The 23236-nt window shown below is 45.7% G+C and overlaps 1 protein-coding gene across 1 annotated transcript; it reads right to left on the reverse strand.

Annotated features, from left to right (window-relative positions):
- Positions 1-1594: 1594 nt before the first annotated feature.
- Positions 1595-23236, reverse strand: Smco2 (single-pass membrane protein with coiled-coil domains 2). The gene is made up of 8 exons (XM_038317850.1): positions 23144-23236; positions 20725-20852; positions 19401-19547; positions 17299-17374; positions 15032-15088; positions 10834-10890; positions 9785-9960; positions 1595-1793 (listed from the first exon to the last, which is right to left on the reverse strand). Exons 1-8 carry the CDS (start codon positions 23234-23236, stop codon positions 1595-1597), a joined length of 933 nt encoding a protein of 310 aa, XP_038173778.1.

The raw sequence follows: 23236 nt of genomic DNA on the forward strand, positions 1-23236 counted from the left end.
GCAGGCCGGCTACCAGCTAGCTCTCAGGACACACAGCAGCAGAAACCATGAGAAATACTGCATCAACAAGTGGAAGAGAAACAACTCCCAAAGTCACCCTCTGACCTTCACATGCATGCTGCAGCATGTGCATGCTCACACATGCACACATGCACACACATGCACACATACACACACATGCTCACACATGCACACATACACACATAAACACATGCACACATACACACATGCACACATGCACACACGTGCACACATGCACACACATGCACACATACACACATGCACACATACACACACATACACACACAATATATACTCTCATATGATGTGGGAGAGTCTTCTATTTGTGTTGATTTCATTCATTAATAAAGAAACTGCCTTGGCCAGCCCTTAGGTGGGTGGAGTAGACAGAACAGGAAGAAGGAAGTGAGGTAGATGGCTCAGTCAGATGCCACACCTCTCCTAAGTGAGACAGACCACCGTGCCTCTCCTGAGAGAGATGCCAGACGCAATGAAGCTCCAGCCCAAGATGGATGTACGCTAGAAACTTCCTGGTAAGGCACCACTTTGTGGTGCTACACAGATTATTAGATATGGGTTAGTCAAGATGTGAGTAAGAGGCTGAAACTAATGGGTCAGGCAGTGTTTAAATGAATACAATTTGTGTGTTGTTATTTCGGGGCATAAGCTAGCAGGTGGCCGGGAGCTGGGCAACGGGAACGCAGCCCGCAGCTCATCACTACAGAATGGCGCCCAACGTGCCCTGTAACAACCCACTGCAGTTACAATTCTACCAGGCTTGCACAGCTCAGTTAAAAACAAAGCAGTTCCACATTACCTGTGTCCAGAGATAAAACATCTAACTTCCCTACCTCACTCAGAATTCTTTTGATTGTAAACAACAGAACTAGATCTGGCTGGTTTAAGCAAAAAAATATAATGGACTTGCACGTGCACACACACACACAAATTCCACACATCTCAATTCTTTGCATAAATTTTCTTAAAATTCTCAGAGACATCTGACATAATACACTGGCACCTCATTGTGCGCGTGTGTATGTGTGTGTGTGTGTGTGTGTGTGTGCACTGTGTGTACGTGTGTGTGCATGTGTGTTCATGTGTATGTATGTATATGTGTGTATGTGTGTGCGTATGTGTGTGCATATGTGTGTGTGCGTGTGTCTAAGCATGTCTGCATGCAAGCATGTATGTATGTGTTCATGGTTATGCTCATGAGTGTGAATGCCTGTGTATGCTGCCTCGCAGAAAGGCAGGGGCAGTGTCAGAGGGCCTTAGTATCCATCTTTGCTAAGAAAAGATGGATCTTTCAAAGGTTGTCAAGGGAAAGGATAAACACTGAGAAAATCAAGATGTGTCTGCTACTGCCCTGGAGCCCCAGCCCACAGAGCCGGTAGGTTCTGAGTTTAACTAATGAAATCCTTCTGACTTTTTCTGTGATCAACTGAATATTATATAATAACAAAATCCTTTAAAACACTGGATGGCATCTTTTGAAAATAAGCTAACCACTATAAGAACATGTAAAATTTATTGGAGAGGAAGAGAGCTGGCATCAGTAACTTTGGGGTCTTTAGGATGGTAACAAGTCCTCTGCTTCCAGATTCAGGAAGGGCGCCATCATCTCCCGGAGTTCCCACATGGTGCGGCGCCCAAGCACACTGGGCAGCACCCTTTCGAAGAGAAACGTGGCATCCACAAACAGTATGTAACATGACAGACCAGTGATGGTGACCACGTAGACCATGATGAAGAGCTTCAGTGCCTGCTTCCTACGGCAAAGAAGACACATGTGTTCAGACGCATTGAAGGTGCGGACCTGCCATTCCCTCTGCTCCACCCTGGGGCAGGGATGGGGGTTGTCTCTGTCCTATGACCGCAATCTGTAAAAAGAGGAAGCTGCGCATGCGCCCATACGATCTCGTTTGGTCGCTTTTGCTTTTTGTGTTAATGTTGGAGCCACATTCGTCTGTTTGATACTATAGGATCGCTGATTTTGATTGACTTTTAAAGATGTATTAATTTTCTATCAACTGCAGCATTTATTTTCAGTGGTGCACAGTCACCAAGTACATGACATCATACTTAGTGGCATGTAAAATTATACTGTGCACTGCACACTAGAGTGGGTATAAAACAGCTTCTTACTGTGTCCACTGTGTCCCAATTTGCATTCCTCTAATGGACATTTCCATTGCATGTGTCTTCATGTGGTTGCCGGCCAAATGGGCACCTCCTCTGGCAAAATGTCTAAGCCCTTTACCTGTTTTAAAATCTGGGCTGTATTTCTTCCTGGCATTATAGAAATTCTTTATATGCCATGGATACTAAATTCTTAATTCTCATAATTCTGGAAAAGTTATATATACATATACACATACATATGTACATGTATGATGTAGGATTCCCCTCTGTATGCTGTGAATATCATTGGTTAATAAAGAAAACTGCTTTGGACCTATAGCAGGGCAGAATAGAGCTAGGTGGGGAAAACTAAACTGAATGCTGGGAGAAAGAAGGCAGAGTTAGAGAGAAGCCATGGAGCCCCACCAAAGGCAGACTTCAGAACTTTACCTGGTAAGCCACAGCCTCATGGTGATACACAGATTAATGGAGATGTGTTAAGTTCATATGTAAGAGCTAGCCAATAAGAAGTTAGAGCTAATAGGCCAAGCAGTGATTTAATTAATACAGTTTCTGTGTGGCTGTTTTGGGTCTGAGGTGCCGGGTGGCTGGGAAACAAACAAGCGAGCTTCCACAAAGAATTGGCGTGCCAACGTGGTCAACTAAATCCATGTAAAACTTGAGAAAGCTTAAAAAGTAATTCTAGACACAAAAGAAAACGGAGTTAATCATTTTCTCGGATGGTCTCTGTTTGCTAGAAGCAAGCTGAGGCACGATTCTTTTAAGAGGTTTCCTGACTCAGTGGTAGCAAAAAATAAATAAATAAATAAAACTGTGCAGTTTCAAAATGGCAGCTTCCTGGTTCACCAGAACGAGCGGCTCTGACTCTTTCAGGTGGTCCGGGTATGGGACATTTAAATGGGGTTTGGGAGCAGAGTGTTACAACTTGCTTAATGGCAGCATAGATCTGCTGCAACCCGACCCTGGATCTGGGGTGGAGAGAATGGCTCTCAGAGGCAGTGAACAGACCTCCTCCCACATGTTGGGCTGGGTGGAGCCAAAAGGCCAAGCAGCCTTAGTCATAGTAATGCTGCTTAGCTTTCTAAGACACACTTCTGGTCAGAAAAGGATTAGAGATACCCAATAAAGACAGATTCAGATGAAAAAGACCTCTAAATGAGACATGCTGTGTTTAAGAAATGTACATAGGCTTGGGAGAGAGGGAAAAAAAGTATAGGTAGTTACAAAAGAAAGTAAACAGTTTTTAAAAATAAAATCTTTAAAGAGACAGAAAACAGACAGTCATAGATTAAAGGAGTAAAGATAATAAAATAAATATTAAACTTGTAACAAAAGTAACAAAGAAACATAAGCCACATAAATATGGAATATACACAGAGAGTCTGGATTATGAATATTATTATGTTTTCTTTGAATTTTTTGACTGTTAAAGAGCTACATAACAAGAGACATTTCATTGTATGTTCAACGAACATAAAGGTATCTTGATTCCAAAATTTGAGTCTAAGGATATGTTGCTTGGAAAAGAGGTTCTTCTTTTGTTTCCACAGAAGATGAGAACCTGTGGATTAATTCCAGACTAATGTGGTTTGATGAACCAAACCCCCTGAAACATTGCCGTGAACACCTCCGAAAATACTTCACCCAACAAAAAGCAGGAAGCAGTTTGGAAAGAACTATGCCCAAATTCCCAAATATTTTTATAAGTGTTTGTCTACATTTAGAGGGGTATGCTATAGAGATTTGCATTGTTATGGGTCTTTGTTTATTGATACAAACTTAAGGTCAGTTTTGTTATATGTGTATTTTTGCTCTTGTTTAAAATATTGTGTTTGTGCAGCTCATTTAAAATGTAATGTATAATTAAGAAATACAGGTTAATAGAGAGTCATCTATAATAGTCAAGCTTGTAGTCTTGTTAGTTAGGTTTTCCAGATGTACAGAGATGTATTTCAGTTAGATAGGCATTCTTCAAATCTTTCAAAGACTACAGAATATGGCATTTAAAAATGTTTTAAGAACTTAAGACTTTTCACGACAATGAGACACATCTGCTCCTGGCAAGACCAATTACTTCAAGTGAATGATGGGCATTGAAAAGGCTCATCATGGAGTTTGTTAGACATTTGGGCAAGAACTGTTTTTGCCTGGACTGCTTGATGTTATGCTGTATGCAGGACCCACAGAGAGAGGACTGCTGAACTTGCATAAAGGTGAGACGGTCCTTTAGGATTCCTGCTTCATGAAAGAGTCTGCCAGACATTCTGCAGGACACAAAGGAAAGTGACTATAAAAAGACAACAGAGGCAGAACCAGGTTTCTTTACAACAGCTCTGCAGTGTATCAGCCCTAACGCCGACCTCTACGCACACCAGCAGCTTTGGTGGTGAGTTTTCCCCTTCCAGCCCCCAATCACAGCCCTTCATGGCTACAGTTGAGCCCTTTGCTGACATTTATCTCTGGTTGCTTTCCATAGCTAAATATGTGACTGGACAACCCAGGGTTGGTCCTCCCACGCTAGCACTGCACACGCTATGCAGTGGATTCCATTTGTGGCCCAGGGTCCCTTGGATTTTTCTTTCTTCTTTCTTTTTCTTTTCTTTTGGACCACTTATAAGTGACCGTTCAGAGTGACCTCTAGCCTCTGGCTTCTGAGTCGCCTGAACCGGAGCCAGTGAGGCTTTAACACCCTGCCTGTAGAGAAGAGACGTCTTCCTGTAGGCTTTGCCGTGTGCTGCCGCTGTTTCACACCCAGCCTATATAGAGAGGACGCTCTTCTACAGGCCCTGTGGTGTTTTCGCGAGTTTTCATGTTTCAGCTATGGTTTAAACCCTCAAACTATCAGTCACCCGCCTGTAAATGCTACACCAGCGTCCCACCAGATCTGCTTTTCCTCAAACTGTCCCTGCCACCACTACTGCTGCCAACAAGATCGGTCGGATCCAGGAGGGAGCTGTTTTCAATTCCAGCTTTTGCTCCTTGCCACGGCTTGTGGTGAGGCAGCTCGGATACAGGGAGGATCACAACTCTAGGTCTCTCTCGTGAAAACTCCCATGGCTCATAAAAATGAGGCTTTTCCATGCAACATGTGATGTGGCCATTTTGACTGAGGTCAGGTAACCAAGTCCTGCCATCTTTACTGAGGTATTCCTTTCCTGGTCCCCCGGTGCTGACTCTGTTGCATGTGTGCTTTGTGCAGTGGCATGCCTTTGGTAGGGCCCAGCAAAGCATCCACTTCACCAAATTTCTGTTCACTCGTGTGTGTGTGTGTGTGTGTGTACATACATGTAACTTAAATACAGTTATGTTTACTGTTAATGTTATAATTGTCTGTTCATTGTATCTCGTTCCAGACTACAAATCTCATGTTTTAAACTGGTATGTACTTTTAAGTCTCTTACAAAAATACTTTATATTTAATCCAGCCCTGCTTTACCTCTTGAGAGCCAGTACAGTCAAGCTCGGACCCAGTTCTCCAGGCAGATTCTGTACTGTAGTTACACCTGATAAGCAGCCCTCAACTGCTCAGGGATCTGGAGAATATGGCATTTAAATATTTAATTATTAGAAACTTTTCATAACAAAAAGAGACAGGTTGGCTCCTAGCAGCAGCACTCTACTTCCTCCAAAGACAGAAGACAAATGGGCACAGAACAACGGCCATCTGCAATTTACTTCAGCTGCCAAGCGCTGACCACTGGGAAAAACTGCCTCTCATCTAAACTGAAGATCTCCTGACGTGGACAGAACCGTTGGAATCAACAGCCTAGCTGCTCAGGTCAAGGTAGGTTTGTCTTCCTACAGATTTCTTAGCCCACGGGATCTTCTAGAGCCTGACAAGCCCTGCGCTAAACAGCAAATGGCAAATTCAACTCTCGGCAACCATGGAGGACCCTGAGGAGGGGCTCTAGGTGCCAACAAAGTAAGTTCTCTGTCATTTTAAAAATCAATAACTCAAGTAAAATTTTATCCTTCTCAAAAATCTCCGATGCAGTTTGACAGCTGAGAGGTTTTGTCAGTTTAAAAGGACAACCTCACCAAACAAATTTCAGTAAAATACAAATACAAGTTATTAAGGCATGTACCTACAAGTACATGAGGACAAGTGCACGCTATCAAATTTCTCTCTTGTGCTGCCTTCCATAGTCTTAAAGATACTTTTCATTATGCAAAAAAAATCTGTCACAGCCATTCTGATATAAACTTATGTTTTCACAAACCCAGAAAGTTCTTGTGAGTTCCAGGGAGCCAAATTAAAGGATCCACCTTAAACAGTCAGATACACCCCTCTCAATTCCCTGGTCCTATTTTTTGTCCTAAAGTTAACTTTGTCCTCTAATCTGCCAATACCTTAAAGAGACACCAGACATTTCCATACCACAAACACTGGACAGGAGCAAAGAGACCAGCTACCCCAGGATGTGACCATCACCCAGCTTTTTCAGGTCCCCCCCCAAGATGGCACCCACAAATAAGCAGGAAGCAGTCTTGAGAATCCGCTGTCCCAATTCCTTTAACCTGTTGTGTCTAACCTCCCACTTTTTTATTATAAAAAATAAAAAAGAGAGATGGGAATGTAATGGCCTGGCTTCTCCCTTTAAGAGACAGGCCCCGCCCACTCCCTCCCCTGTTCACTGAGGCAAGCAGATCTTTCTTCTGCTTCCAGCCTGAGTCCTTTCTCTTTCCGAAGAGGCAGCTTCTGCCTCTCTCCCTTCTCCCTGCTTCTCTCTGTTTCTCTTTCTTTCTTTGCTCTTCTCCCTTCTCCCCTTCCCCTCTTTTCCTTTCCCCTCCATAACCCACTAAATAAATGCCCACTTTCCCTGCATGGTGTGCCTAATAGGCCTCTGTCTCTCACCCGCCGCAGCTGCGGGTCCTTGTGGGACTGGGGCTGCCCTGCTGCTCCCTGTCTGGGACAGGGTGCCTTCGTGGCCTACCCTGGTCTCCTAACCGCTGCCCACTGCCACCACTCGGGGACCTGTAGGGTTTTACTTTTACCATTTGCCTGTGTATCACATCTGTCTCCCCTCTATCTAGTGGCTGTACTTTGTCCCTCAGGGACAAATAAACACCCCTGCCTGCTCCCCCTTGCCCTCTTCCCCTTCTCCCTCATCCTCTGTCTCCTGTACCACTGCATCCTAGCCCATTCTAACACAGACCTCCCCTTTCCGCCTCTTAAAAACGACCCCTGCACGGTTATTTGTGGCTGTTTTTCTGCCTGAGTCTGAAAGCAGCCACTTGAACTTTTCTTCCCTGCTTTATTAAGGATCTCTCTGTGAAAACGGGTGTTTGGGTGTGGTTTGTGCCTAATCTGGGGTCTGGGAGGAAGCCCCCGCCATGCAGGGGTCTCCTTCAAACACAACAACTAGAAACGGCTCCAGAAAGCAGGTTACTGAGGGTTCTGTCTGAGTGGGTGACTGGGAATGAAGGGCGGGAGGTCTTTTCTCAAAGAAAGGACTATTTCTCCAAGATGTTGTGTCGGCTCTATAAGAGGATCCAAGGACTCCGGAACTGGGTGAGGATGGTGGTCCACACCCCCAATCCCAGCACTGAGCCCCAGACGATCTTGTCGAGGCCATCCTGAGCAACATGGGGAGACCCTGTCTCAAAAGAGAAGTTTCGACATTTTCCGCGAGTATGTCTCCAGTATTGCATAAGGAAGAGGTTCCCCAGCATATACCCAGAGAACGCCATCCCCAGGGCTACCTGCATAACCATGTTTGTTGTTAGGCTAGTTGCAGTCGCAAGGAAACGGAGCCAACATAGATGCCCATCGACAGATAAATGGGAAATGAAAGCGTGGTGCATATATGCACTGTGGAATACTGTTCAGCTGTCAAGAAAAAAAGAAATCGCCGGGCGGTGGTGGCGCACGCCTTTAATCCCAGCACTCGGGAGGCAGAGGCAGGCGGATCTCTGTGAGTTCGAGGCCAGCCTGGTCTACAAGAGCTAGTTCCAGGACAGGCTCTAAAGAAGCTGCAGAGAAACCCTGTCTCGAAAAACCAAAAAAAAAAACAAAAGAAATCACAAACTTCTCAGGAAAGTGGATGAACTGAGAATATATGCCATTATCACGGTCAAGCAATCTTACAAAGAAAGGAAATGTTTTCTCTCTTCTGCCGATCCCAGCCTGCAATGCATACATGTTGATGTGTAAACATCAGCAAGTGTGGGGACTGTACAGCATTCAGACAGGATCCTAGAGAAGGGTAGTGCTGTGTGGAAGGAAGGACGAATGGCAGGTAAAAGACAGGACTCATGAGAGAAGCTACCAAGTTCATTTCTTTTCTGGTTTCGATTCAGTCATAAGTGTTTTTCTTTTTTCTTTTTTTTTTGTGGTAAGTGAATAAAAATGTAGTTGATGTGATGTGTAAAACCCTAAGCCCCCCAGCTTAAGAGCCCATAGCCTCAGAGGGCCCTCTCGACTGCACAGGAACTCACTGAGACCAGGTCTGGGACTGGTCAAGTGTTTGTTTGAATGGCCACCTTAATCTGGCTGTGTGAAAGTTTTATCTGTGAATTCTTATCAATACAGTGATTTTGGTTTTTTAAGGGAAGGTGAGGGGGAGCGATCTTGTCAAGAAAAACCAACGCTGTCAAATCTGCTTCGTCAAAGTTTCCTTTGGTGGAGGTGGTGACCAGAGCCCGTGAATTCCATTCTTTAGCACAGAGGAGCTGGGGACATGGCTCGGTGGACCTAGGTTCAGTCCCCAGCACCCACGGGATGGTTCGCAACATCCGTAACTCCGGTCCTAGGCATCCAGGATCATTCTGACCTCCCTAGGTGCCAGGCATTTGTATGGTGTGTGCACACACATGCAAGCAAACACCCAAACACACAAAATAAAGGAAATAAACCAAAAACCTTTTAATTTTTAAAAAAGAACATAGATAGATGTACTGGGGTGTTTCTTGGTGATAGAACACTTGCCTAGCCTATGTGAGGGCCTAAGTTCTGTTCCCTGTGCTGCACACATCTAAAAAGATTTGGAAAGGTATTGTGTACAGGTAAAACAAGTATTACATATAGGCAGGGTTATCTAAAGTAATCAGAAAGCTATCTATGCCTATATACTTTTATTTTCTTTTTTCTTTTTGGTTTTTCAAGACAGGGTTACTCTGTGTTAACAGTTCTAGCTGTCCTGGAACTCGCTTTGTAGACCAGGCTCGCCTCAAACTCGCAGAGATCTGCCTGCTTCTGCCTCAAGAGTGCTGGTATTAAGGTGCATGCCACCACTGCATGGCTTGCCTGTATATACTTCTTAATACAGGGGATGTATAGCTAAAACAAGGAAAATTCTATGACTTCAATTAACACACAAAATTTACAAAAGAAAATAACATGAATTATTCAACACTTGAAGATGTGCAGTGGGCCTTAGAATAGTTCATATGTTGAGAAGCTAGACATACGCTCACACACACACACACACACACACATGCACATGCAGGCACTCAAACATGCAGGCACACATGCGTGCACCTGGTCTCGCGATGTAGACCAGTCTGGCCTGGAACTCAGAGGTCTACCTGCCTCTGCCCCCGCAGTGCTGTAATTAACGCACTCCTGATGACGCTGGATAAGCTCGTCCAGCCCACGCCAGCCCCTGGTCTTACTCACCACACCACACTGTAGGGAGCAGAGTGTGGCCCTGAAGGGGTCGGAGAAGCCTCGGGAAGCAGGGGCTCTGGTTGCTCTGTATCCAAGTCTTCAGAGCTTTGGGAGTCTGTCTCCCTTCTCTGTGTGTGGTATACCTCCAGCTTAGTGTAAAGGGCGTTCATTTCCTTATAAAAGCTCTGCGGGGGGGGGGGGGGGGGGGGGGTTAAAGAGCAATCAACTATCTTTATAAATTCTCATTGTCTCCCAGTCTCATCCCAGTTGTCATCCGGCAACAGAGAACGACTTTCCCTCCGTGACACCCCAGGTGGCCAATGGCAAGGCACACTCAGTGACTCACGTGCAGTTGGGGGAGAGAGGGGAAACCCACGTGCTAACTTTTAACTACTGGAATGACACCCCTGTGCTGGATCTGTGTATTCAGGCTGGCCATCCATGCCACACCTAGGGTGGGTGCCCACCGGGCTCTCTGCTAGGACACAGACTAGATAGGCGTGTGCGGTCACCTACAGGAGCGTGCACAAGGCTTGTGAAACAAAACACACGACTAAATGCCCATGTGCATTAGTGTGAGAGGCATGCTCAGGAGTGTGGCTGAGGCTTGGTGGGGTCAGGACTGGGGTACCCAGTGTACCCAGTGATGCTGATGAGCCAGCATGCTGAGTAGGAGGGTGGTAGCCCATCTGTCTGTCACACGTTCAAGTTTCTCCCCACGTCTAAGGTGTCAGGGAAGAAATTCAAAGATGAACTCATGTCTCTGCATGTGAGAGACAGGGGAGACCTGGGGAAGAGATGTCATCTGCACTAAGCCTTGCAGAATGCAGATCGCGTGGACGTGGAGGAAAGCTCCAGATGACTAAGGGACGAGAAGCAGAGGAGGCAGAGACACCAGAAACCGGCAGGGTTCTTTTGGCCCAAGGCAGAAGCCTGAGGGATGGAAACGCAGACGTGTGACCAGAGACCAGAATAAGGTGCAGTTTAGCCTGGGAAAGAACTGCCAGGTTTAGCCGGAACCCAACTGAGCTGCTTGGATGGGACTCGGGGCATCTCACCTCTATCCGTTCAATTAGTTTCTCCTTTAACTCACGGGCTTCATTGCAAGTGTCAACCTAAAACGATATTCACAGATCTGAGAACACTGGCAAGCGTGTCTTCCTGGTTTAGATAATACAATCTCTAGCTTTGTACCACATACAAAGTGACCGTACTGAGATATTCGTGTTTGTTCAGTGACACAGCTCCCTTGGCAGTGGATTTCTGGGTCTGAGGATGCAGCGCAGTGGTGGGTGGGGCACTTGCCTACCACAGGCAGGACCCTGCGCTCCCTCACAAGTCAGATTATGAGCTGCGTATTGCAAGAAGAATAGCTAAGACCAACATGGGTGATGTTTCAGTCCTTTGTAAGTATCAGTTCCCAGGATAGTGGTGCTTGCCTTTAATCCCAGCACACACAGAGAGAGGCAGGCGAATCTCTGCAAATTCAAGGCCAGCCAGGGCTGATGTGGGATGTCCTTTTGTATTGCTTTTATTGGTTGATGAATAAAGCTGTTTCTGCCAATGGCTTAGCAAAGTAAAGTTAGGCAGGAAATATGAAGAGAGAGAGAGAGAGAGAGAGAGAGAAGGTGGAGTCAGAGAGATGCTATGTAGCTGCCAATGGAGACAGACGCCACTGCAACCTTCACCTGTAAGCTACTGCCTCGTGGTGATACATAGATGAATAGAAATGGGTTAATTTAAGATGTAAGAGCTAGCTAAAAATATGCCTGAGTCATTGGCCAAACAGTGCTATAATTAATATAGTTTCTGTGTGATTATTCGGGTCTGAGCAGTTGGGAAATGGACGAGCAGTCTCCAGTTACACAGGGCTGTGTAGTGAGAGTCTGTTTCAAAAAAAAAGCGCTGAGAAGTTGGCTTAGTTGAAGCCCTTGCCTTGCAAGCATGAGGGTAAAAGCTCAGATGCCTGGAATCCAAGTGGCAGCTGTGACAGGCATGGGAGCTGCCTGAGAGGCAGAGACAGGAGCATCTCAGAGCAAACCGGTTAGCTAGACTAGCCAGAACTAGAGCACTCTGGACCAGCGAGAGACCCCGTCTCAAAATAAAATGGAGAGCAATTGAGAAAAATGCCTGATATCAACTTCATGCCTCTTGCACACGCATACACACACACACACACACACACACACACACACACACTGGCACCAGCACACACACCTGTGTCCACACAGATATATATGCACACAGCACACACATACACGTCTAAATAAAAGTATAAGTTTACACAACAGCCTCTAGTCAGCCATTCTTTCTGTTTGTTACACCGTTTATTCCTCTTAAAAGTCTAGTACTGGAGAGAGGGCTCAGCAGTGAAGGGCACAGGATGCTGCTGCAGAGGAGCCGGGTTCAGTTCTCAGCACCCTCATGCTGGCTCACAACCATCTGTAACTCCAGTTCCAGAAAATCCAATGCATTCTTCTGACCTCCGTGGATACTGCATATATGTGGTATATACACAGACCTACATGCCAGTAAAAAACACCCATACATGTAATATTAAAAACAAAAACCCTGCACCAATATAGAAGCTGATGAAAGAGTAGGTGGGTTGCTGAGGAGATAAAGAAGTAATTTTGTAATGCAGGTAAACCTTCCTAAGGTATAAATGTAAGAGCTCACCATATTAGCTTGAGATCTGTGCACTGGCAGAGAGAAGCTCTCTCCTGTTGACGTCCTGCATCTCCGGCAGGTTGTCTGGGAGAGACAACAACTAGTCTTGATTCTTCAAGGTGCACTGAGAGGAGCAGGCAGAGGCTTTCTGTTCTTTCTTTCCTTAATTTTTCTCAGACAGGGTCTCACATATTCCAGGCTGGTCTCCAATTTGCTGTGCAGTCAAGCATGAACTTGAATTCAGATCCTCGTGCCTTCACTTCCCAAGCTGGGATTACAGGTGTGTGCCATCAGTCCTGGTTTATGAGGGGCTGGTGACTGAACCCGGGGCCCTATTTGTGCCAGTCACCGAGCCTCGGTCCTAGTCCCAGGATGGGTTTCTCGAGGCTTGGTTTCTCGTGGTAAACACACACAGCTCGGTTTCCCGTGGCAAACACTCACGCACAGCTTGGTGCCTCATGGTAACACACACAGCTCACTTTCTCGTGGTAAACACTCACACACAGCTCAGTGTCTCGTGGTAAACACTCACACACAGCTCGGTTTCTTGTGGTAAACACTCACACACAGCTTGGTGTCTTGTGGTAACACACACAGCTCGGCTTCTCATGGTAAACACACACACAGCTTGGTTTCTCATGGTACACAATCACACACAGCTCAGTTTCTTGTGGTAAACACTCACACACAGCTCGGTTTCTCATGGTACACAATCACACACAGCTCAGTTTCTCATGGTACACAAGCACAGCTCAGTTTCTCGTGGTAAACACACACAGTTCAGTTTCTCGTGGTAAACACTCACACACAGCTTGGTTTCTCATGGTAAACACACACAGTTCAGTTTCTCGTGGTAAACACTCACACACAGCTCGGTTTCTCATGGTAAACACACACAGCTCAGTTTCTCGTGGCCAACACTCACACACAACTTGGTGTCTCATGGTAAACACTCACACACAGCTCAGTTTCTTGTGGTAAGCACTCACACACAGCTCAGTTTCTCATGGTAAACACTCAAGCACAAAATCCCAACCGTCCAAGGAAACAGAACTAATAAACTCAGACATCAGTCTCAAGCTACAGCAGTAACCAAAAATGACATCTCACGGGCACAGAAAATCATAGAGAAAAGTGACCTGTGAAAAACCAAGTTCAAGACAGGTGTATCTGATGACAACATTATTCAGTGTGTAAATAAATGTGACGTTTAGAAGAACACAGACACACAAAAGGGTTGTCTTTGAAGGGGCCAGGTTCTTGGTTTTGGTTTTGTCTGTTTACCTAGCCCTAGCTGTCCTGTGACTCACTCTGTAGACCAGGCTGGCCGTGCGCTCACAGAGATCCGCCTGACTTTGCCTCCCCAGCCCCCCGCCGGCCCCCAAGTGCTGGGATTACAGGTGTGTGCACTACACCCAGCTAATTTTCATTTTCATCTGGCTTAGTTTCATATTGTTGTAATTGCTAGAATAAGTATGTATTACTTTTGTTAGAAGAAAAAACATTTACATATGTTAGGTGATACTTCTGTGATGTTGGCATAAATGGGAATGGGAGAGCAAAAGTGGATTTTTACATTTCCTTTTCACTTCTTATCACATTTGCTCATTTGTAGCAGGTGGTACTCGTGCCACGGAACATGTCTTGGGGTCATACGTAGCAGCCTCTTCTCTCCTTTCACCATGTGGATTCCAGGGTCAAGCTCAAATCGCGAGGTTTGGCGGCAAGTCGCTCAACCCACTGGGTTCTCTCTGGCCTGAGAGCGATGCTTTTTATCTGGAATTGTAGGTGAGTCACTTTGTCTGTGCGAGTGTGTTTGTATGTCTGTGTGTATGTGTCTGCATGTGTGTGTGTCTGTGTGTGTATGTATGTGTGTGTCTGTGTGTATGCATACGTGTGTCTCTGTGTATGCATGTGTGTATGTATGTATGTGTATATCTGTGTCTATGTGTCTGTGTAGGTGTGTGTATCTGTCTTTGTGTTTATATATGTGTGTGTCTCTGTGTATGCATGTGTGTGTATCTGTGTATGTATACACGTGTATATCTGTGTGTATACAAGTATGTGTGTCCGTGTGTATGCATTGCGTGTTTGTGTGTCTATGTTTATGTGTGTGTATCTGTGTGTTTATGTCAGCTTGTGTGTGTCTGTGTATCTGTGTGTGTGTCTGTGTGTATATCTGTGTTTGTGTCTATGTGTGTGTGTCTGTGTAGGTGTGTGTATCTGTGTTGCTGTGTTTATGTGTGCATCTCTGTGTGTATATGCATGTGTGTGCATCTGTGTATAGATACATGTGTGTATATATGTATGTATATCTGTGTCTGTGTCTATACTTCATGTGTGTATGTGTATGTGTGTGCCTCCGTGTGTGTACAGCTACATATTGGACCTAGATCGCTGACACATGTCTCACAGAAATTCTCCTACTGAGCCACTTCATCTTGGTACCCCAGGGCTTGTCTTCTGAAAATGAAGATGTGACATGAAATCCCCTACGGAGGCTAACTTCTGAGGACCCTTCCTTTGGAGTTTAAAGTCTATGCTTTCAAGGGTGTTTTCCTCCTCATTTATAAAGACGTCTCATACCTGGGCCAGTTTGATGTTCACTTCTTTTAACTGCTTTCTAATTTCTATGATCTTCTCCTGTAACACAGGGTAGACAGCACGCATTAGGAGGAATGACATATGAAATTAGAGTAAGACAATTAATGCTTAGGAGAAACACACACGGTCAACAAGCTTCCAATTTCATAGCTATTTCCCCCTCGTATGCTGATTTATAAAAGCCAGCATCGAGCCGTGTCAGTAAGATACAATTGGTGGCTCTGGAGAGAGGACCCAGTGGTTAAAACCCAGCTGCTCTTTATTCCTGGCACCTGCACGGCTACTCACTCCTGCACGGCGGCTCACACCTGCACGGCGGCTCACACCTGCCTGTAACTGCGGCTCCAGGGGATCTGATGCCCTCTTCGGGCCTCTGTGAGCGCCTGGGACACACATGCAGACAAGCAGACACACGGACACACAAAACTTGGTTAAAAGTTATGATTGACCACACCCTCTGCAAGTGACCCCTCGCTAGGCATTGGGCTGGTACAAGTAGCAGGAGCACTGGTCATCCTGAGCCGCGGCAACTTCAGCAGTGCGTGGTCACATCTGGGGGTGTATGCTCACCCTCCTTTGGTACCACGTTTGCTCATCACCAGCCCCCGAGTCACGAGGTTTATTAAGGGGTTGCACTATCAAGTAGGTGATGTTGGACTCCCCATCCTCTGCCAGGGTCATTTCCTAACTTCCTCCTCCCTTTACCCTTCCACTCCAGCAACCGCCTGCCTATCTCCTGTCACCATGATTTTGCTTTTTGGATGTTGTTGTTGTTGTTAATAAACGGATTGTGAAGTCTGTGTCCATCTGAGCTGGCATCTTTCAAACAGCCTACTGTGTCTGAGGTCACTTATGCTGTTAAGAGAATCAGAAATCTGTTCCTTTTTATTTCAGGATGGTGTTCCCTTGTGCGCACAAGATAATGGTTTATCTATCAACCGGTAGGTATCTGACCTGCTTCTGGGTTTTACGCTCATATGTGGCATGTGGCATGCTTTGCATTTAGTATGCACACAAAATTGCGTAGCTCTGGCAGAGTTTTATATAAGTGCGTAACACCTTATCCTTTCCTGTTATCTCAAATTCCCCCTTAAAATACAAATCTCCCCGAGTGTGGGGGCTCGCGGCTGTAAACACAGCCCTGGGGAGACTGAAGCCGCTGGCTCGCTGAGAGTTCAAGGTCAGCACAAAAGGTCAAGGTGAGTGTGGAATATTCTTTTACACTGTGTGAGTATATGTCGCTGTGACTGGCTTAGTAAAGAAGCTGACTGGCCGATAGCTGGGCAGGGTCAGGTTAGGCGGGAGAACCAGACTAAGGACGCCAGGAAGAAGGGCGGAGTCAGAGGAGTTGCCAGCCAGACATAGCAAGGATACAGGAGGTGCAATATGAAAAGAGAGAGAACACCATGTGACAGAATGTAGATTAATAGAAATGGGTTAATTTAAAATGTAAGAGTTAGCTAGTAACAAGCCTGAGCTACTGGTCAAGCATTTATAATTATTATTAAGTCTCTATGCATTTATTTTGGAGCCAGCAGTCAGGACAGGAAGACTCTGCTTACAGGTTAGTCTACATAATGAATCCCAGACCAATCCATGTTTAAGGGAAGAGTCTTGTCTCAAAATGTAGCTCAGCAGGTAAAAGTATTTCCAACCAACCTGACATAAATTCCTGGACCCCACAAGGTAGAAAGAGAAAACCTGGCAAGTTCTCTCTAACCTCCATGTATGCATATACACACATGCACACATCCACACATGCACAAACATACAATAAATACATAAATACAATAAAAAAATTTAAAAAATAAACATCAAACAAAATTTAAAAACCTTTCTCTGAAAAGAATCTCTGAGAACACAGAGATAAGGAAATAGGATGCTTTGGAGGTTTGGAAATAGCACAAGAACATGTCAGGAAGTCATCAAAGGACACACAGTCCACTCTTGATTTCTAAGGACACAGTTAGCAAATTCCCATTTCCTAGATGTTTTCTCTGAACTAGCAGAGCTGGGATTCTGAGATTCCAACATGCGTTCTCATGAGGGAATCAAAACAGAAGCCTAGGAGGAGGGAAGCCGGGCAGAGTCCAGGATTCTGAGCATCAAACAAGGGAAGCGGTGTCCTGAGGGAGAGGCTTGGCAGCCTGGTGAGGTTCCTCCTATCGCAGAACCACGTTTTCCCTCTGGCTATGATCTGTTTGGTTTCCAAGGAGGGAGGTGGAGGCAGAAGTCCGAACCCAGCTTACCTCAATGTTTGCTTCCTGATCAGGGTCCTCCAGATGTTCAGACTGGTTTTCCAGGGATATCACCTCATTTAACAGGCTACAAACAGATGAAGAAATGGACTAAGACTTGTGGATTGAGAAAACAATCATCCAACATGGGAGACATTTCTGATCTTTCCAAAATGAAGCGCTAGTCTGTATAGAAGGGCACAGTAAAGAGATGCCATCCTCTGCTTCTCGAGAGATGCTCTTAACGGTGTGGGAAGAAAAGGCACAAGCTGGGAAAGAGGGCTGTTTCTCTCATGCTGGAATGGTACCTGGGGACGTGTGCGGGGGAGGCACTGAGTTGAAGCCACAGTCTGGATAGTGGCACAACACGTATCTGGGCTTTATCCAGACTACATCAAGAACCTCCAATTCGGTAACAAGTTGGGTGTGGTTGTGCACACCTAATCCCACTTGGGAGGTGGAGGTTGAAGGATCAGGAACGCCAAGCTAGCTTAGGCTGCATGAGACACAATCTTAAACACAAGGAAAGAAGAAAATAATGAATTTTGTAATGGATCAAGGTATGTTCTCACCGTGCTGGTTTCATAACTATTTGCATTTGTGAAACTCTCAGGACCTTACATTAAAAACATAATTGTCATATAATATAATTATATTTCTTAAAAGAGAAAATGCATAGTATTGGGATCTGGATACCTTTCAATGCTCTGGAGGATAAATGGTCCATCTGGACGGGGTGTATTTGAGCAGATGCTTTGTGACGGGTCAAGAGGAGAGAGCTAGGAACACAGGACCTTTGTGCTAGGAAAGAGGTGGGAACATGGTAGGGATATTCAAGGCTTCAGACACTTGTTTCCAATAGGAGCTTCTGCTTGTCAATCGTTGATTATGTGATAGCCTCACAACTGAACACTCACAATAAGCCACTGATGAAGATAACTATTAGTAATTGTTTATACATGAGGAAAGGCAAGCCCTTAAAAAGGTTGATTACCTCACCCAATAAATGGGCCATCAGGAACCGAACCCAGTCTCTGTAATACAGAGACAGCACAGTTAGTGGAGTGCTTACCTGGCATTCATTAAGCCCTGGGTTCGGATCCCAGCATGCTACAGGCTACAGTAGCACACTCCATGCTGTGGGACAATGCTCTTCTACTCTGTAAAGACTTGTCACTTGCATTGCTTTAATAAAATGCTTATTGGCCAGTAGCCAGGCAGGAAGTATAGGTGGGGGGGACCAGAACAGGAGAATTCTGGGAAAGGAAAGGCTGAGTCTACAGTCCTCATCCAGACAGACACAGAGGAAGCAAGATGAGAATGCCTCACCCATAAAGGTACCAAACCATGTGGCTGACACAGACAAGAATTATGAGCTAATTTAAGATGTAAAGAGTTAATAAGAAGCCTGAGCTACTAGGCCAACCAGTTTGTGATTAATGTAGACCTCTGTGTGTTTCTTTGGGGCTGAACAGCTATGGGACTGGGTGCAAAAGAAACCTCAGTCAGCGATTTCATATCTGGGAGGTAGAGTCAGGAGTATTAGTTCAAAATTATGTTCAGATACACAAAGAGGTTGAGGTTAGCCTGGGCTACTTGAGACCCTACAGGGTACAGGAGAAGTAGCTCAGTAGCTAAAGGCTATACTGCTTTTGCAGAAGAACAACTTCATTTCTTGGCATCCACATGACTCCTTATAGATGCTTATAACTCAGACTCCAGGGGATATGACGCTTCTGGCCTCCTGGGCACCTGTACTTGTACCCAAATGCATGTACACACACAGGTAAAAATGATAAAAATAAGTTGAGAGAGAGAGAGAGAGAGAGAGAGAGAGAGAGAGAGAGAGAGAGAGAAAGAGAGAGAGAGAGATATCACCCACTGGGTACCTGTGTGCATCCCTTTGGTAAATAACTCAGTTTTAAATTAAAAGTGTGTGGGAGAAATCATTGAGAGAGACTCAGAGAGCTCTGGTGTAAGCCTGCAATGTTGATTTCCAACCCTGAGGCTCTGCTTCTTGCCCCAGGCCTCACCGAAGCACCCACAACGTTCTGAGCTCTAAAGCCATGAGACATCCCGCTGTCTTCCTGCCAATCCCAGTACCCAGCATTTACCTCTTCACTGTGCTTTCTGTGCTGTTTATCTTCTGTATGATGCCGTTGATCCTCCCCAGCCAGTAGACGTGGTCCGCGGCAAGCTCTTTCATGTCTACACCAATCTTTGCATTCCAGCAGCTCAGCTTGAGGACTGAGCTCTCTGAGGTCCTGAAACAGAATCTTCATCATCGGAAGCTAGCATGTGGGAAACACTTCATGCAGCTCTAAACGCTCTTCTTTGGACTGACAGGTTGATCTGTGTATGTGTTTCCTAGCACCGAAATGGTGGCCATTTATCTGTGTAAACAGGTCTTCAAAAGTCTTGATAAAGCAAATAATCACGCAAACGTATATATGTGTGTTACTGAGAATCAAACCCAGGACCTCACACAAAGTGAGCACTCTGCCATGGAGCTATACGCCCAGCCCTTAAAGGTTTTATGTGGGGCTGGAGAATTGGCCCGGTTGTTTTCAAGGACTTGTTGCTCTTGCGTAGGACCAGGGTTTGGTTCCCAGTGCACACGTACGGTGGCTCACAACCATCCATAACTTCAGGATCAGAGGATCCAACAACCTCTTCTGACTTCCTCAGGCACACATGCAGTGTGCATACATGTGTGATGCAGGCAAAAGCATTCACATGCAGACTTGTGTTTGGTTTTGTGTTTTTTTGAGTCAAGGTTTCTGTGTCTAGCTTTGAAGCCTGTCCTGGAACTCGCTCTGTAGACTAGGCTGGTCTAGAACTCACAGAGATCTGCCTGCCTCTGCCTCCCTAGTGCTAGGATTAAAGGTGTTCACCACCACCACCCAGCTCATATGTAACCTTTTTAAAAAGCTTTTATACATTTTTCTCAATACCAGGGATTGAATCAGGGCCTCACACATGCTAAGAAAGGACTCTACCACTGAGCTATTGCCCCAGCCCTAAAAATAGATATATTTGAAATCTCCTTGTATGTAATGAATGTTAGATATTGTGTCAGGGTAGTGGCAGGGAGGAGAGGTGACATCAGGAGGTGACACACACGGCCCTAATGACAGCCTTGTAATTATGATTGGATGATTTTCATATATAAGCAGTTATCTGAGACATCTGAGATGCGTGTCAAATCTAAGCTCCAAATCCAAGGACACTCAGAAGACAAGATGGCTGTGCCAGCATCTTCAGCCCAGGGCTGGCTGACTCTTCCGTCTTGCTGGTCAGGGTCAGCCAATCCCCATGCACGTGGACATGGTTCAACAGGCTCTCTCTGAATTCCTTACTAAACTTCACTGTCGTCCCCCCCCCCCCCCCCCCCCCATTGCTCAGCTCTCCCTACCGAGTTGTGCCAAAGCTTACGATGCAGGGGAATTCTTCTCCAAACACTGCGACAGTGACCCTTGAGGATCTTCACAGGCAAGCGTGACTTTTTGCACATCCTGATTGCTCCGTGGGTCCTGGCTGTGCTTAAATTCCTGCTCTAATCCATCCTGCAGAGATGATGAGGTAAGAACAAATGGTAATTGTAAGAGATCCTGGCTCCTGCAGCCCTACCTGACACAGCCTGTCTGAGGCCCCGCCTTCCAGGGGGCGTGGATGAGGTGGGGCCCCGCCTTCCCAGGGGCGTGGAGAAGATAGTGAGACAAAGCCCTGTGTCAGGCTTGAGTATGAGGCCTATCTGGCTTACATGGTCAGTCCTGGGCCTGTCTGGCCGTATAGTGAGTTTTTGCCAGCCTGGGTGACATCACAAGAGCACAGCAAAACAAAACAAACGGTGGGGGCCCTCGATATCACAAAAAGGCAAAGGACAAACGTTTCAGATTAAGACAGTCCACGGAGCTATGAAAACAGAGTGCGTGGCAGATAGATCTTGTTCCAATGGTAGTTAAAAGAGAATCAGCTCTAGGACCAGGTTCGGCTCCCAGCTCACAACCACCTGTGACTCCAGTCCCAGGGAGTGTGACACCCGCTACTGGTCTCTGAGGGCACCGGGAGCATACATGGCACACAGACACACATGCAGGGAAAACATTTGTACACATAAAACACATTGGATAAATCCTTGAAAATGACGGAGCTCTGAAAACATTTGAGGCATAGTCGAGAGCTGGAGTGCTGGGGGAATGAGAGCATTAGACTCCTTAATGTGTTAAACTGCTGATTTCTCTGGATGTGATGACAGTATTTTGGACACGCAGAAGAAAATCTTTATTTTTAGAGAGGCTTTCTGAAAGCAACAGGGACAAGCTGTTATGTTTGTCCTACTTTTAAATGTCTTAGTAAAGTGCATCTATTTATCCACGCAAAGACAGAGGAGATGCCGTGAAAACCCAACTGTTTTAAGGCGCAGCTGTAAGAACATGGCTGAGCACTGTTCCGTGTGTCTACAATCTCCTGTTTATTTCATGGCAAAGAGTTTGAGAGAAACAGCCTACTCTATTGTGTTTAGTCCATAAATTCCTTTCTTCCCATTTCTCTCTCTCTCTCTCTCTCTCTCTCTCTCTCTCTCTCTCCTTTTTCTTTGTTTTAAAAATATATTAAAGTTATTCTCTGGCATTTCAACTCTATACATGCAAAAATGACCAAAAATTATAGTGTCTTACCTTAGAACACCTCTTTTTAAAAATATACTATAAAATAGTTCTTTGAGGAAGCTTTAAGCTAAACTCCTATGCTTCAATAAAATAAATTTTAAACTGAAAAGAGGGAAAGCTTGGGGTGGGCAGAAGAGAGATCCTCCCCAAGATCCCTGCGCAAACCCCAGCGGAGGCCATGGGCAGACACCTCGGCACTCGTCAGAAAGCGGAGTCTGAATTTTCAGATCAGCTTGAAGGGACACAGGCAGGCTGGAAATGCTCTCAGCCTCCATGCAGGTGGCGCCTCAAAGTTCATGTACCACAAGTTAACTGCTGGCACCAAGAACATAGGGCTATGTCCCAACGCTGCACATGCCCCCTTCTTAGGACAAATGTCTTTGTAGACTTGGTCATCGAGTTAAAAGAGCTTGCAATGAGGTCATCATGGATGATCTGGGCAGCTCCTAAATCCAGCGAGAAGGGGACAGCCACTTCAGAGAGGCAGCCGCAGCCAGTGCAAGCCTGGAGACACCCGAGGTGGGAGCAGAGGGGATGCCCGGGAGACGGAACCAAAGCTGAGTGAACGGGAAGACATTCTACAAGCAGGGGACAATTTTACATATCACATCTGCTCTAAGGTGACCTATGCCAGCTGTAATTGATTCTCACAGACAAAAACAATACATAAGCCTGGCGGTGGTGGCGCACGCCTTTAATCCCAGCACTCGGGAGGCAGAGGCAGGCGGATCTCTGTGAGTTCGAGACCAGCCTGGTCTACAAGAGCTAGTTCCAGGCCAGGCTCTAAAGCTGCAGAGAAACCCTGTCTCGAAAAACAAAAAAAAAAAAAAAAAAAACAAGAAACGTGTGTGTGTGTGTGTGTGTGTGTGTGTGTGTAAGCTAGGAAGACACCTGTGTATAGACAGCAGAGTGGGAAACAGTGCCATTCCCAGCTCTTGGTTTCAGGGAGGAAACAGGGAAGAAAGCCTTGGGTGTGTTTTTCCTCCTGAGACACAGGCGAGGTCGTGCCTTCCCTGCTGTGACATTTGTGTCTCTCTTTCTCCTTTTTCTCTTCTGTCTGCTTGTGCTTTGGGTCTATTTTACCCGAGGCTGACCCTGATCTCCTCATCCTCCTCATCCTCCCATCTTCACCTCCCACCGGCCGGGATTACACGCATATATCTATGGTCAGGCCCAGCTTGGCTTACCCATATTTTAAAGTCCATCTTGTGAAGGGAATCAGTCTGTAGGTTTTCAGAAACTTTGTCTTTTTCATCTGGTCTGTCCAAGGTGTTCTCCAT

The sequence above is a fragment of the Arvicola amphibius genome, chromosome 2 (assembly GCF_903992535.2).
Source record: "Arvicola amphibius chromosome 2, mArvAmp1.2, whole genome shotgun sequence".
Lineage (NCBI taxonomy): Eukaryota > Metazoa > Chordata > Mammalia > Rodentia > Cricetidae > Arvicola > Arvicola amphibius.